The 16018-nt window shown below is 44.6% G+C and overlaps 1 protein-coding gene across 1 annotated transcript; it reads left to right on the top strand.

Moving 5' to 3' along the window:
• Positions 1 to 614: 614 nt before the first annotated feature.
• LOC122894641 (olfactory receptor 10G3) lies at positions 615 to 1556 on the top strand. Its single transcript, XM_044232404.1, has one exon. It carries the CDS (start codon positions 615 to 617, stop codon positions 1554 to 1556), a length of 942 nt encoding a protein of 313 aa, XP_044088339.1.
• Positions 1557 to 16018: the final 14462 nt, after the last annotated feature.

The raw sequence follows: 16018 nt of genomic DNA, 5'->3' as shown, positions 1-16018 counted from the left end.
TAACATTTCCACACAACACCTTTCCAGTAAACCCTTAGTCTTTAGCAAAAGTGTTCCGGGTGCAAACTCTGAGGAGCAAACTTTTTTCTGTAAAGTCCCAGAGAGTAAATATTTTAGGCTTTGCAGGCCAAACCCAAACACTCAACTCTGCCATCATAGCATCAAAGCAGCTACAGACAATACACAAGTAAATGAGCATGGCTGTGTTCCAATAAAACTTAATTTACTAAACAGGCCAACTCCTGCCATAGAGCATACTTCTTCTTATTTGTCTTTTCTCCACATAAGAAAAAACTCTAGGGGTGCCTGGGTGGCTCAGAGAAGCCTCTGCCTTCAGATCACGTCATGATCTCAGGGTCCTGGGATCAAGCCCCACATTGGGCTCTCTACTAGGCAGAGAGCCTGCTTCCCCCTCTCTCTCTGCCTGTCTCTCTCTTTCTACTTGTGATTTCTCTGTCAAATAAATAAATAAACTCTTTAAAAAAAGAAAAAAGAAAAAAACTCTGCCATTGTCCCTGGTTTTACAGTCTCTTTCCCCAGTCCTTCCTCACGTCCCTCTCACTTCCATGCTAACTCTTGTTTTGTCCATTCTCTAGGTAAGGTCTCTACAGAGGATGGAGAGAGTCAACAGCACCTTGTTGACTGAGTTCATTCTCACAGGAATTCCCTACCCTCTCAGGCTAAGGACATTCCTGTTTGTGTTCTTTTTGCTAACCTACATCCTGACTCAGCTGGGAAACCTGCTTATTCTAGTCGTTGTCTCAGTGGACCCGCAGCTCCATGCCCGTCCCATGTACATCTTTCTGGGTGTTCTCTCCATCATTGACATGGGCATCTCTACCATCATTGTCCCTCGCCTCATGATGAACTTCACTTTAGGCATTAAACCCATCCCATTTGGTTGCTGTGTGGCTCAGCTGTATTTCTATCACTTCCTGGGCAGCACCCAGTGCTTCCTCTACACCCTGATGGCCTACGACAGGTACCTGGCAATATGCCAGCCCCTGCGCTACCCCGTGCTCATGAATGGGAGGTTATGCACCATCCTCGTGGCTGGAGCTTGGGTGGCTGGCTCCATCCACGGGGCTATCCAAGCCATCCTAACCTTCCGTCTGCCCTACTGTGGGCCCAACCAGGTAGATTACTTCTTCTGTGACATCCCTGCGGTTTTGAGGCTAGCCTGTGCTGACACAACAGTCAACGAGCAGGTGACCTTTGTGGACATTGGGGTGGTGGTTGCCACTTGCTTCTTCCTGATCCTCCTCTCCTATGTACAGATCACTCAGGCTATCCTGAGAATCCGTACAACTGATGGGCGGCGCCGGGCCTTTTCGACCTGTGGAGCCCATGTAACCGTGGTCACCATCTACTATGTGCCCTGTGCCTTCATCTACCTGCGGCCTGAAACCAACAGCCCCCTGGATGGGGCAGCTGCCTTATTTCCCACAGCTATCACGCCTTTCCTCAACCCCCTCATCTACACACTGCGGAACCAAGACGTAAAGCTGGCCCTGAAGAGAATGATAGGAGCCCCTGGGATGAAGAGTAACATTTGAAAGTGTCTACAGTTTTTTCTAATGCTTAGATTTCAGCAAGGTTTTTATTTTTTCTTCTTGTTTTTTTCTTTTATGTAGCCACATAATAGCCATAAAATAAAATCAAACACAGTTTTAAGTGAAATATTGCTTTCTAGCAATTCCTTGGTGTCCCCTTCAGATAAACAACTCTCAGCTGCTTCAACAACAGAAAGGGAGACCACAGTCACCCAGAAGATAGCAATAGGTGTCACACTTAGACATCCAGAGGATTACTAGGACAAAAGCATCTAATGGGCTTTTCAGCTTCCAGGTTTACATTGGACAAGCGTAAGATGGACTGTAGAGCTTTTGATGGGAGAACATTTTTCTGTTCTGTTCTGTTCCAGTTGGATATATACATCAGGAGCTAGTGTTTGATGAGAAATTACAGCTGCCCTGCTGTGTACATGTTAACGGGCCTTGTTCTGGGGACTTCCTGAAGCCATTATGGGATGTGGGGAGGAACTCAAGTGCCTACTCTACCTTGCCTGCTGAAAAAATAACACTTCTTTTAAACTGGTGCTTTCACAAACTAAACCAAATTAAACAATCCTTCCCCCAAAAAAGGCAATAAAGTCTTTTCAAAAGTCTCAGTAATAACTTCCCCCAAGCCTAAAAGTAAAGTTCAATATAAAATTTCCCAATAGAAGAAAATAAGGTGGCAGGCCTGGGAGGCTCAGTCTGTGGGTATCTCCCTGTTGGTTTTTCATTATCTCATGTGTCCTGAGATGGAGACCCACATGGCTCTGTGCTCAGAGGTGAGTCTACTTGAAGGTTCTCTCCCTCTGTTCCTCCCCCTACTCATGCACATGCACATGCATCAGGCTCTCTGCTCAGTAGGGAGCCTGCTTCCCCCTCTCTCTCTCTGCCTGCCTCGCTGCCTATTCATGATCTTTGTCTGTCAAATAAATAAATAAAATCTTTTAAAAATAATAAATAAAATTTTAAAATAAAATAAATAAATCTTTTAAAAAAGAGAAAACATAAGGCAATTAATTAGGGCACCAGAATAATGTGCCCTAATTAGTATTTCATATCAATTTAAATTTGTAAGTTTTACAAGCTTTCATTAAGTCAGCCGGGGCCTAATCAATGTGGGCAAATTTTGTGCATTATCTCTTGTTTCAACCCCTTAGCACCTCCAATCTTATTCTGTTAAGATTCTGCCTCATTCTCCAGCTTTTCATGTTGGATGGTTGCTTTACCATCAGTAGTTTGGTCCTATAAATGTTCATTTCCAAAGGACTCAAGGTCACCTAATTAGAGATTTAAAAAACTAGCCATTCACCCTTGGATGAAGCTGACTGACAAAATTTCTCAATATTTTGTTCAGGAAACAATGTACTGGATACCAACTCCCTTAAACTGGAACATTACTTATGAAATATCTTAATCTTTCAAAATATTTAATAAATAAAATGGTTAAACCATGAATTACAAAAATAAACTTAAATCTATAGAATCTATAGCTCATAAACCAAAAATATTTCCAAGGGCTATTGTACATCTTGTTTCTATTTTCCCAGGTGCTTAACACAGTGCTATCGTACCTGTTGTCTTAGCAATAACCAAACAATATTAAAATGATCTGTAAGTGGGATGCCTGGGTAGCTCAGTCAGTTGAGCATCTGCCTTCAGCTCAGGTCATGATCCCAGGGTCCTGGGATTGAGCCCCGCATTGGGCTCTCTGCTCAGCAGGGATCCTGCTTCCTCCTCTCTCTCTCTGCCTGCCTCTCTGCCTATTTGTGATCTCTGTCAAGTAAATAAAACCTTTAAAAAAAATAAAAATAAAAATAAATAAAATAAAAAGTAGATTGGGCTCTAAGTGGAGCACAGGGTTCTGGAGGGTAGGTTGTAGTATAACAGACTACAAGAGGAATTGAAATAGAGCAGTTTATTTCTCAGGGGACCTGGAGGAATTACTCTGCATGCCTCAAGGACCTCATGGGGAGATCAAGGCAGAGTGCAGAGAAAGGCATGACCTGGGGCACTTGTCTCTATTCGGGTCTGTAGGTGGAGTGCTTTGGGATTATCTTCATCTGATAGCCAGATTGAGCAATCCAAACCAAAAGAGCAGGATTTTAGTAAATTGCAGAAGAGTCTTATTTATCTAAAGCTTACAGGAGGGTAAGGTTCTAGGAGGCAGGGGAGACTGTTGATCACAAGGGCTGTTGGGGAAGGCATATCAGGAATTTACATTTGCCTATGTCTCTGAGGCTGTTACCCAGGACAGGAGCTTGCAGGAAAGGCTAGTGTTAGTTTCAAGACTCTACAGCCTGGGGGCAGTAGGTTGAGTGTCTGCCTTTGGCTCAGGTCACGATTCTGGGGTCTAGGATCAAGTCCCAAGTCCGGCTCCTTGGGAGGGAGCCTGCTTCTCCCTTTCCCTCTGCCCCTCCCCACCATTTCTGCAAACTCTCACTCTTTCTCTCTCAAATAAATAAAATCTTTTTTAAAATATCACTGTAGGGGGCATCTGGGTGGCTCAGTGGGTTAAGCCTCTGCCTTCGGCTCAGGTCACGATCTCAGGGTCCTGGGATCAAGCCCCACATCGGGCTTCTTGCTCAGCGGAGAGCCTGCTGCTCCCTCTGCCTGCTGCTCCCCTGCTTGCGCTCTCTCTCTCTCTCTCTCTCTGACAAATAAATAAACAAAATATTTTTTTAAAAAATCAATTAAAGACCAAGGATGCCTGGGTTCAGTCAGTTAAGCAACTGCCTTCGGCTCAGGTCATGGTCCCAGGGCCCTGGGACTGAGCCCTGCACTGGGCTCTGTGCTGGGTGGAGAGCCTACTTCTCTCTCTTCCTCTCCCTCTACCTGCCACTCTGCCTACTTGTGCTTTCTCTATCTCCCTGTCAAATAAATAAATAAAATATTTTTTTTAAAAATGAACAATGATGCAAGTGCTATGGAGAACCGTATGGTGGTTCCTAAAAAAAATTAAAAGTAGAATTACCAACTGATTCAGCAATGCCATTTCTGGGTACACATCCAAAAGAATTGAAAGCAGGATCTCAAAGAGCTATTTTCAGCAGTGTTTTCAATAGCCAAAAGATGGAAGCAACACAAGGGTCCATTTTTCTTTCTAAATATCCACTGATGGATGAATGGATAAGCAAAATGTGATATAAACATACAGTAGAATATTACACTGCCTTTAAAAAGAAGGGAATTATGGGATGCCTGGGTGGCTCAGTGGGCTAAACATCTGCCTTCGGCTCTGATCATGATTGCAGAGTCCTGGGATCAAGCCCTGCATCGGGCTCCCTGCTCAACAGTGAGTCTATTTCTCCCTCTCCCACTGCCCCTCTGCCTGCTTGTGCTCTCTCTCTCTCAAATAAATAAATAAAATCTTAAAATAAATAAATAAATAAGAGAATTCTGACCTATGTTACAATATGGATGAATCTTTAAGATATTCTGCTAGGTGAAATAAGCCAGTCCCCAAAAGACAAACACTGTATGAGTCCACTTATATGAATACCTAGAACTGTCAAAGTCATAGAGGCAGAAAGGAGAATGGTGGTTGCCAGAGGCTGGGGAGAAGGGAGAAATGGGGAGTTATTTAATAGGTATAAAGTTTCAGCACTGCAGGGACGCCTGGGTGGCTCAGTTGGTTAAGCAGCTGCCTTCGGCTCAGGTCATGATCCCAGCGTCCTGGGATCGAGTCCCACATCGGGTTCCTTGCTCAGCAGGGAGCCTGCTTCTCCCTCTGCCTCTGCCTGCCATTCTGTCTGCCTGTGCTTGCTCTCTCCCCCTCTCTCTCTCTGATAAATAAATAAAATCTTTAAAAAAAAAAAAAGTTTCAGCACTGCAGGTTGAAAGGAGTTTTGGAGATGGTTGCCCAATAGTGTGAATATACCTAACACTACTGAACTGTACGCTTAAAAACGGTAAAGCTGGGAAATGGTGTATGTGAAAAATAAAAAGATAATAATGCCCAGAGTGGGAGAAGAGTGAGAAGGACTACAGATGAAAAAGATAGGCCATATGTTCATCGAAGCTGGCTGAACATAGGTTTCATTCTGCTACTCCCATTACTCATGTATGCTTGGAAGTGTCCCTAATAAAAAATTCTTTGAAAGCCATAGCTTTGAAAATCTCAGGAAAAAGTTTTCCAAGTAGAGGGAAAGGCTAATACAATTCAAGGCTCAGGGGTGGAAAAGAGTTTGGCATGTTTGAAAGGAAAGCGGACGTCTTTGAAGAGTAGTGCTTGGGAAGAGAGTACACGGTCTCAGCACTGGAGCAGGCAAGGGTCAGGTCATGGAAAACCTTGGAAACTACATAAGTTTGCACTTAATCTACTATGATAGGCAACATGTTAGTTAGTTTTTGATCGCTGCAGAGCAAGGGATCGCAAACGCAGCAACTTCAAAGGAAGCCCATTTATTAGCTCACAGTTTTGGAAGTCCACAGGGTAAGCACCGCCTGACTTTGTTCTCTGCTCAGGATCTCACCAGGCTGAAACCCAGGTGTCCTTGCACTGCCTTCTCATCTGGAGGTCAGGGTTCACTTCCAGGCTCACAGGGTTGTGGCAGAATTCAGTTGCTTGCCATGACGGGACTTTGGTCTCTGTTCCCTTGTGGGCTGTCAGCTAGTGGGCACTCTCCGCTTCAAGAGGAACCAAATTCCTTGTCAAGGTGCCCCTTCCATGGTTAACGCCAAAAGCAGACTCTCCCTCACCCGGAATCCTTCTCGTGCTTCAGATCTCTCTTTTATTCTTTCCTTTTTTTTAAGATTTTATTTATTTGACAGAGATCACAAGTACGCAGAGAGGCAGGCAGAGAGAAAAAGGGGGAAGCAGGCTCCCAGCTGAGCAGAGAGCCTGATTCGGGACTTGATCCCAGGACCCTGAGATCATGCCCTGAGTCAAAGGCAAAGGCTTAACCTACTGAGCCACCCATGTGCCCCCAAATCTCTCTTTCTATGAAGAACCCAGTCCTTTTTTTTTTTTTTAAGATTTTATTTATTTATTTGACAGAGATCACAAGCAGGCAGAGAGGCAGGCAGAGAGAGGAGGAAGCAGGCTCCCTGCTGAGCAGAGAGCCTGATGCGGGGCTCGATCCCAAGACCCTGAGAACATGACCTGAGCCGAAGGCAGAGACTTAACCCTCTGAGCCACCCAGGCGCCCCGAACCCAGTTCTTTTTAAGGGCTCACCCAATTAATCTAGGCCCACAGGGGATAATCTTCCTATTTTAAGATCATTTCATTTGGGACCTTAATTACATTTGCAAAATCCCTTTATATCAGCACCTAGAAGAAATTTTGACTGTGTTTGATTGAATAACTGGAAGTAAGTAAATACACCACAGGGCAAAAATCTAATCTAGGAAGTCATCTTGGGCAGATGCTTAAAAGCTTCTCAACTTTCTCAATGTTCATGTAGGATAAAATGGATGATTTTAAGAAATCAGCTGGAAGAGGTGCCATCACCAGTCTTGGGACATTGCAGCATTGAAACCAGGCTGTCCCCAGCCAGTGACTGAAGGTAATGGGTCAGGCACTAGGCTCAGGCCATTTCTGCCCAATTTCACCTCGGTCAGCGTCAGCCCCAGAGCTCCTACTGGGCTGCCTAAGACCTTCTCATAACTGCCTGTGGGCTGAAACTCTTCCTACCCCATCTTCTTTCCTTTTCTCTGGCCCTGTTGTTCTTTTATTTTTTTTTTAAGATTTTATTTATTTATTTAACACACACACAGAGAAAGAGATCACAAGTAGGTCGAGGGGCAGGCAGAGAGAGAGGGAAGCAGGCTTTCCGCTGAGCGGAGAGCCGGATGCAGGGCTCTATCCCAAGACCCTGAGACCCTGACCTGAGCTGAAGGCAGAGGCTTAACCCTCTGAGACACCCAGGTGCCCCATGGGCCTGCTGTTCTGATTCTATCTTAGAGTCTACTTCCTGCAGAATCTGAATTAAAATACCTGGCCATATAGGAACCTCAATGTCCTCTTTCCTTTTCTGAAGAGGGAAGGTTTATTTTCTCACTGGGAGGTATATATTAGCATATTTTTAAATATTATTTATTTTTAGGGTGTGCCAGGGTGGTTCACTGGGTCAAATCTCTGCCTTCAGCTCAGGTCATGATCTCAGCGTACTGGGATCAAGTCCTGCATCAGACTCTCTGCCCAGTGGGAAGCCTGCTTCTCCCTCTCTCTCTGCCTGCCTCTCTGCCTACTTGTGATCCCTCTCTCAAATAAATAAATAAAATCTTTTAAAATATATTATTTATTTTTAGAGAGAGGAAGAATGAGAGAAAAAGGTGTAGGGGCAGAGGGAGAGAATCCCAAGCAGACTCCTCGCTGAGCACAGAACCCAACAGGGGTCTCAATCTTATGACCCTGAGATCATGACCTGAGCTGAAGTCAAGAGCCTTGCTTATTTCTTTCTAGAAGAGAGATCCCGGTGGCAACTCCATGACTGCCTTACATGGGATGTACTCCACTCTGCAATTTGGGGATGCCCTGTTTACCAATCTACCACCATTGTCCACAGAAGACTAGAGTTGTCAGTGTAACTCTTCCATCATTGCCTTTGTAAGTAGGCAAAGATACGTGTCTGTTTTGTTCACCACTGAATCACTGGCACTAAGAAGAGTGCCTAGAGGGGCCCCTGGATGGTTCCATGAGTAGAGCCACTCTTGATCTCAGTCTTGAGTTCAAGCCCCACGTTGGGCGTTAAGCTTTAAAAAAATAAAAAGTGTATGGAACATAGCAGGCATTCAGTAAGTACTTGTTGAATTAGTCAATGAATATAGTTAGATCTTTTGCCCCTTCACTTTATAAAAGGAAACAGAAATCTTGCCCTTCCCTCCACTTCCTCTTTACCTTATGCCACCCAAATTCTGTCATCTGTACTTATTAACTTGTCAAATTGATAATATTTATATTCTATTCCATAACCTTCAGTAGACCTCTGTTACTCTATGGTGATTCCAAATACAGAAAACCATTAAAAAGCATTTACCTAAAGAGTATTACATTATGACTGTGTAAATATTGTTAAGAATGTATGACTACACATTTTAATTGGTTATCTTTCTTATTTTCTTGCTCTCCATTCCTTTATCCTCAAGTTTTGACAAACTCTTAATCATTCCAGCTATCCTAAGGAATTCTCTTTTTCCCCTAGAGAACTCCCTTTGAGTCCCCACCCTGCATCTCAGCTGGTTGCTCTCATGGTCTGTCACAGCTCTCCTCCTGGTGTAAGGGCCTATTTAGCCAGAGCAGACCGACCTTGGTTGAACAGCCATTTTGTTGTTTATGCAGTAAAACTTAAACTGACCCTGCTCCCCCACCAGGGAAACTTAGTTAAAAGCAAGTCCACAGAACCAGTCCCAGGTAACAGAGCCCAAATACAAGGGTGGGTCAGGTCAGGTGGAGATAACCCTCCGAATGCAGGGATGAGTCAGGCCAGGTGGAGACATCCAATCAGTAGAGCATGCATACGGTCTCCCTAGCTACCAAGGAGTATGGGCCCCGCCTTTTGGGCGCCAATTCTGACTAAGGTGATAAGCTAGTTCAAATAGCTACTATGGGGTGAATTGGCCACCCGTGTGGGACCTAGCAAGACTGTGCAGCTTTCTCTGTGTGTTACAATCTCATTGGCCACCTGTGTGTGGCCAGGCCCAACCACATGGCCTTTGCTCTATAAAAGTTAGTCTGTGAGGCTGGGAGGGGTCACCCTCTCTGTAAGGGCCGGCCCTGACCGTTCTGTTTGAGGGTCAGTTTGATTCTTGATGCTTGGCACGAAATAAAACTTTGCTTGACCTTCACTTTGTATCAGTCTCGCTCCTTTGACCATGGACCCATTATTGGGGGACCCAACATTGGGGACCCAACACTGGGTCTTTCTTATGGATTGGATCCCCAGTTACCTGAATTCTATGTCTTAATCTCTTTTGTTTTTCATGTTTCATTTTTACAGAATGGATCTTACAATAACTTCCTAAGAAACAGTATATAGATTGTAAAATTTCTGAATCCTAATATCTAAAATGTGGTGTCTTAAAGTGGTGTCTCTCCTGATAGGATGGGGGCCCCCAAATGTGGGGCCATGATCAGGTGGAAGCCAATGGCCTCGGAGATGAAAGAATTCACCTGAGGCAGAACAAAGAAGGTGGTTTACTGCATACATTGCAAGGGAGCTGCGAGGAGGACAGCAGAGGGGGGACGGTGGGTGGGGCTATTTTTAAAGAGGGGAAGGTGGGGAGGATTTGGTGTATGGAATTGTCCCTTGTTTGGTAACTCTGCCTTGTTATAAGTAGTCCATTGGTCAGTGAGGGCCTCTGGAGATTTTGAGGTGGGTGCCTGTTGGGCCTCTCTGTATTCAGCCAAGGGGTGGGGGGGGGTCTCAGTGGCCTTTACTATATTCCAGCATGCAAGCCTGATTGCTTAAAAGGGGCCTCTGTGTAAAACTGTCCATGGAGCTCCTGGCTGGCTCTATTGGTAGAGCCAGGAACTCTTGATCTTAGGATGGTGAGTTCAAGGCCCACATTGGATATAGAGCTTACTTCGGGGAGAAAAAAAAAAAAAAAGAGGTGTCCTTATTCTACCCTTACACTTAATTAAATATTTGGATGAGTACGGAATTCTAAGCTGAAACTCACTGCTGTCTGTCTTTGAAGACCTGGTTTTAGTTGCCATCTGGCATCCAGTGTTGCTAAACTAAAACTCTGATGCCAGGAGTGCCTGGCTGGCTCAGTCTATAGAACCTGTGACCCCTCGTCTTAGGGTTGTAAGTTCAAGCCCCATGTTGGGTATAGAGATTACTAAAAAATAAATAGGGGCACCTGGGTGGCTCAGTCAGTTGAGTATCTGCCTTTGGCTCAGGTCATGACCCCAAGGTCTGGCATCAAGTCCCACATTAGACTCGCTGCTTGGTGGGGAGTCTGCTTCTCCCTCTGCCTGTGACTCCCTCCGCTTGTGCTCACTCTTTCAATCTCTCTTTCTCTGACAAATAAATTTTAAAAATCTTTTTAAAAATAAAAGATAAAATAAAACTATTTCTTGGAGTGCCTAGGTGACTTGGTCCATTAAGCATCTGCCTTTGGCTCAGGTCATGATCCAATGTCTTGGAATGGAGCCCTGCATCTGGCTTCTTGCTCAGAGGGAGCCTGCTTCTCCCTCTTCCTCTGCCCCTCTCCCTGGCTTGTGCTCTCTCTTTCTCTCTCTCACTTGCTCACTTTGCACTCTCTCTCTCAAATAAATAAATAAATCTTTAATTTTTTTTTTTTTAAAAATAGGGCACCTGGGTGGCTCACTTGATTGAGCAACTGCCTTCGGCTCGGGTCATGATCCTGGAGTCCTGGGATCGAGTCCCACATGGGGCTCTCAGCTCCACAGGGAGTCTGCTTCTCCCTCTGACCGTCTCCCCTCTCATGCTCTCTCTCACTGTCTCCCTCTCAAATAAATAAATTAAATCTTTAAAAAGAATTTTTTTTAAATAAAGATTTTATTTATTTATTTATTTGAGAGAAAAAGAGTACAAGAGGGGTGCCTTCGTGGCTTAGTGGGTTAAGCCTCTGCCTTCAGCTCAGGTCATGATCCCAGGGTCCTGGGACCGAGCCCCACTCGGGCTCTCTGCTCTGCGGGGAGCCTGCTTCCTCCTCTTTCTCTCTCTCTGCCTACTTGTGATCTCTGTCTGTTAAAAAAAATTTTTTTTAATTTAAAAAAAAAATTTATTACTTATTTATCAGAGCGAGAGAAAGCACAAGCAGGAGGGAAAGCCAGCAGATGCAGGGCTCAATTCCAGGACCCTGGGATCATGAACCAAGCCGAAGGCAGGCAGACACTTAGCCAACTAAGCCACCCAGGCAACCAGATTATTCTTTCTCTGTATAACTTATTTACTCTTCTTTATCCCTGCCAAGCATCCTTTGTTGCACACTCATGAACATATTCACCCTCTAATTTCACTTTTCTTTTTCTTTTCTAAATATCTCTCACATTTGTGCATATTAAATTATAAAAATAGAACATGCTTGGTGCCTGGCTGTCTCAGTCTGTAGAGTATGTGACTTATGATCTCGGGGTTAAGGGTTCAATCCCCACATTAGGCATAGAGCTTACTTAAAATTAAAATCTTTAGGGATGCCTGGGTGGCTCAGTGGGTTAAGCCTCTGCCTTCAACTCAGGTCATGATCTCAGGGTCCTGGGATCGAGCCCCACATGGGGTTCTGTGCTCAGCGAGGAGCCTGCTCCCCCCTCTCTCTCTGCCTGCCTCTCTGCCTACTTGTGATCTCTCTCTGTTAAATAATTTTTTTTTAATCTTAAAAAAAAAAAGTAGTACATACTTTTTGTAACATGTTTAAAAATACAAAAGATCTTTTTTTTTAAAGTAAATTAAATCCCCTCTAATCTCATCCCCTGAGGTAACTATGTTAAAGGCTTGTAGCCTTTATGTTTACAGAAATATATAGAAATACCAATAAGCATGTATAGATTTTTCTCCTTTTCAAGTTTGGAATCACACTATACACATTACTCTACAATTTCTTTCCCCTTCTCCACATTACAATATATAATCTACACTCCTTCAGGTCAATGCATATGGATCCAACTCATTTTTTCTGAATAGCTGCACAACATTCTTCAGAATGGGTTTCCATAATTTATTTAATCATTCATTTTTTGGTGGATATTTAGATTGTTTTGAGGTTTTGCTACTAAGAACAAAGCTGAAATAAATATCCAAATCATATATCTTCAGATATTAGTACTTTCTAAAAAAATAGATTTTAGAAGTTTGAATTTTTTTAAACAAATGTACTTTTTATTTATTTTTTTCTGAAGAGTTTATTTATTTGAGAGTGAGACAGGGAGAGCATAGAGAGAGAGAGAGGGAGAAGCAGGCTCCCCACTGAGCAGGGACCCCCCACACACACACATCCCAACTCGGGGCTTGATCTCAGGACCCGGGGATCACATTCTGAGCTGAAGGCAGATGCTTAACCTACTCAGCCACCCAGCGCCCCTAAAGATTTTATTCTTAAATAATCTCTACAACCAACATGGGACTCAAATTTACAATCCCAAAATCAAGAGTCACATGCTCCACCGACTGAGCAAACTGGGCACCCCAACCTACCGTTTTAAAAGGCAAGTGTAGGGGACTAGTTAAGAGCAGATTGGGAGGATTCTAGGACTGCTAGGATTCAAATCTCAGTTCTACCACTAGTCACCTGTATGACTTTAGGCAAGTTACTTAATCTCTCATTGCCTCAGTTTACTCAGTAGAAAAAAAAAATAAATGTAGATAATAATTTCTTCATAAGCAGGGCCAGGACTAGCATGGAGCAAAACAATCACCCAGGGCAAAAAAGTGCACCTGTGTGACCCTAAGTCCGTGCCTCAGATGGCTCTCTAGCCTCACCCCTAGTCCCACCCTGGCTCATAAGCTTGTCATGAAATGTTAAATAATGTTAAATGAGCAAAACATGTAGAACGGTGCTTGGCATAGACTAAGGGAAATATATATATATATAGTAGCTAATGCCTATGTATAGGCATTAGCTTCTATTTTTATTATTACTGTTATTATCATTATTAGGAAGAGAGTATCCTGAAGGAAGAACCACATAGAGTCATGAAAATTTTGATTTTTTTTTTTTAATTTATTTGACAGAGAGAGAGAGAGGTCACAAGGAGGCAGAGGCAGGCAGAGAGTGGGGGTGGGAGCAGGCTCCCTGCCAAGCAGAGAGCCCGATTCGGGGCTCAATCCTATGACCCTGAGATCATGACCTGAGCCGAAGGCAGAGGCCCAACCCACTGAGCCACCCACGTGCCCCCAAAATTTGATATAATTTAAAAAATTGTTGGCCTTTTGCTTTGTTGTACCTCTGAAACCAAGGTGGACCACCAGCAGCTCTACTGGAACCAACCTTGAAAATGTAGCCAGGGTTCTCACTCTTGCTGCACCTGCTCAAACCAGGATGGCCTGATCCCAAAATACAGCCTCAGGGTCTATGACAGTACTGGAAGGATATGGGATTCACCGACTAAGTGGACTAAGTGAATTTCCCCTGAAAGGATTTCCCACAATATCTACCTGACAAAAGACAAAATACTAGCTCTCTGTGCATAAAATTTCGAAAAGACAAGAAAGACTTTGGAGGTGCCTGATAGGCTCAGTCAGTAGAGCATGAGCTCTTCTGGATCTGAGGGTCATGAGTTTAAGCTACCTTGAGTGCGGAGCCTACTTTAAAAATAGGTGGCTTGGGGCGCCTGGGTGGCTCAGTGGGTTAAGCCGCTGCCTTCGGCTCAGGTCATGATCCCAGGGACCTGGGATCGATTCCCATTGGGCTCTCTGCTCAGCAGGGAGCCTGCTTCCCTCTCTCTCTCTCTCTGCCTGCCTCTCTGTCTACTTGTGATCTCTGTCTGTCAAATAAACAAATAAAATCTTAAAAAAAAAAAATAGGTGGCTTGTTTTCCCTCCGTTATATAATATACTCATGCTGGGTGGGGGGGGGAGGCATTGAGCTGCTTCTTACTATAGCACTCTGTGAAATGCTATGAACAGTGCAAAACAAATGCAGGGTGTTCTCTATGCTCGAAGATCTCCCAGTGCAGCCCAGGAAATAGGTATGGGGTCCACCTTTGATAAAAGGTAAACTATAGGGGCACCTGGGTGGCTCAGTCAGTTAAGTTTTGCCTTCAGCTCAGGGTCCTAGGATGGAGCCCCATGGGACTATTCTCCCTCTCCCTCTGCCTCTGCCCTCTGCTGGCACTCCTCTCTCCCAGTCTGTCTCTCTCAAATACATAAAATCTTTGAAATAAAAGCGGGGAGGCCTGAGTGGCTCAGTGGGTTAAGCCTCTGCCTTTGGCTCAGGTCATGGTCTCAGGGTCCTGGCATCGGCCCCGAATCAGGCTCTCTGCTCAGCAGGGAGCCTGCATCCCCCTCTCTCTCTCTGCCTGCCTCTCTACCTGCTTGTGATCTCTCTCTCTCTCTGCCACATAAATAAATAAATAAATAAATAAATACTTTAAAAATTTTTTTTAAAAAAAGGAAACTATAGTAAATGGTATAATCCTTCATATAGCAATGTGTTTTGCTAATACAGTAAAAGACGATGGGGCGCCTGGGTGGCTCAGTGGGTTAAGCCACTGCCTTCAGCTCGGGTCATGATCTCAGGGTCTGGGATCGAGTCCCGCATCGGGCTCTCTGCTCAGCGGGGAGCCTGCTTCCTCCTCTCTCTCTCCGCCTGCCTCTCTGCCTACTTGTGATCTCTCTGTGTCAAATAAATAAATAAAATCTTAAAAAAAAAATACAGTAAAAGACGAGGTCAGGGGAGACTTGCCTGCACGTGGAAAGTCTAATGGGCAAAGTGTTAACTGAGAACTTACAGTGTGTTCAGCACCATAGAAGGTGCAGAGAAACCTTGACCTCCTGTGTGACTTGAACGACTAGTTAGAGAGCCAAAACTAATATACATTGCAAAGAACAGCAGAAAATGTTCCATGTTATATTGTGGCCGAATACTAAAGGTACTGCAGCTTTCCATAGAGTCTGGAGGAGTCAGGAGGGACATAAGGAGAGAGAGTTGGGAGGGAATGTGGGACCAGGAGGGGCCTGGCCAAATTGTGCAGAGGAAGGAACGGGCAGGGGGAAGTGAGGCTATTTGGTAAGCATGAGGGCTCAGGAATGAGTGAATGCTACTATTGTAGTAGCAATTTCAGAGCCGCTAAGAGATGTGGGACAGACAAGGGACAACATGATGCAAGTGATATTTAAGATACAGTTTGGGGGCGCCTGGGTGGCCCAGTGGGTTAAAACCTCTCCCGTCGGCTCAGGCCATGATCCCAGGGTCCTGGGATCGAGCCCCACATCAGGCTCTCCGCTCAGCAGGGAGCCTGCTTCCTCCTCTCTCTGCCTGCCTCTCTGCCTACTTGTGATCTCTGTCTGTCAAATAAGTAAATAAAATCTTTAAAAAAAAAAAAAAAGATACAGTTTGTAGGGGTGCCTGGGTGGCTCAGGTGTTGGGCATCTGCCTTTGGCTCAGGTCATGATCCTAGCTAGGGTCCTGGGATGGAGCCCCTGCTTGGCGGGAAGCCTGCTTCTCCCTCTCCCACTCCCTGTGCTTGTGTTCCCTCTCTTTAAGTCTCTGTGTGTGTGTGTCAAATAAATAAAATCTTGAAGAAGGAAGAAGAAAGAACATGAAAGGAAAGCCTGATTAATTAATAGAACCAGAGCGCCTTCTACAGGGGAGGTAGGGTTGGAGGCCAGAGCTATTTTATGGAAGGTAATTAGGTGCGGCTTAGATATGCTGATATATGGGTGGCAAACCACTCTTTCAGACCAATCCCCACCCTTCCCATCAAAGAGACTCTGAATCAAGACTTTTGTCAGCCTGGCACCCACTGTGACTAAGAGATACTAAAGGTACAAGGTGTTTCTATAATGCCACCAGGCCCTCCCAGAAGAGTAAGAAGGCATCATATATTCCTTGAATC

This window comes from Neovison vison, chromosome 13 (assembly GCF_020171115.1).
Source record: "Neovison vison isolate M4711 chromosome 13, ASM_NN_V1, whole genome shotgun sequence".
Lineage (NCBI taxonomy): Eukaryota > Metazoa > Chordata > Mammalia > Carnivora > Mustelidae > Neogale > Neogale vison.
Note: the sequence above shows the minus strand (reverse complement) of the source record. Positions and strands in the feature narration are given on the sequence as shown.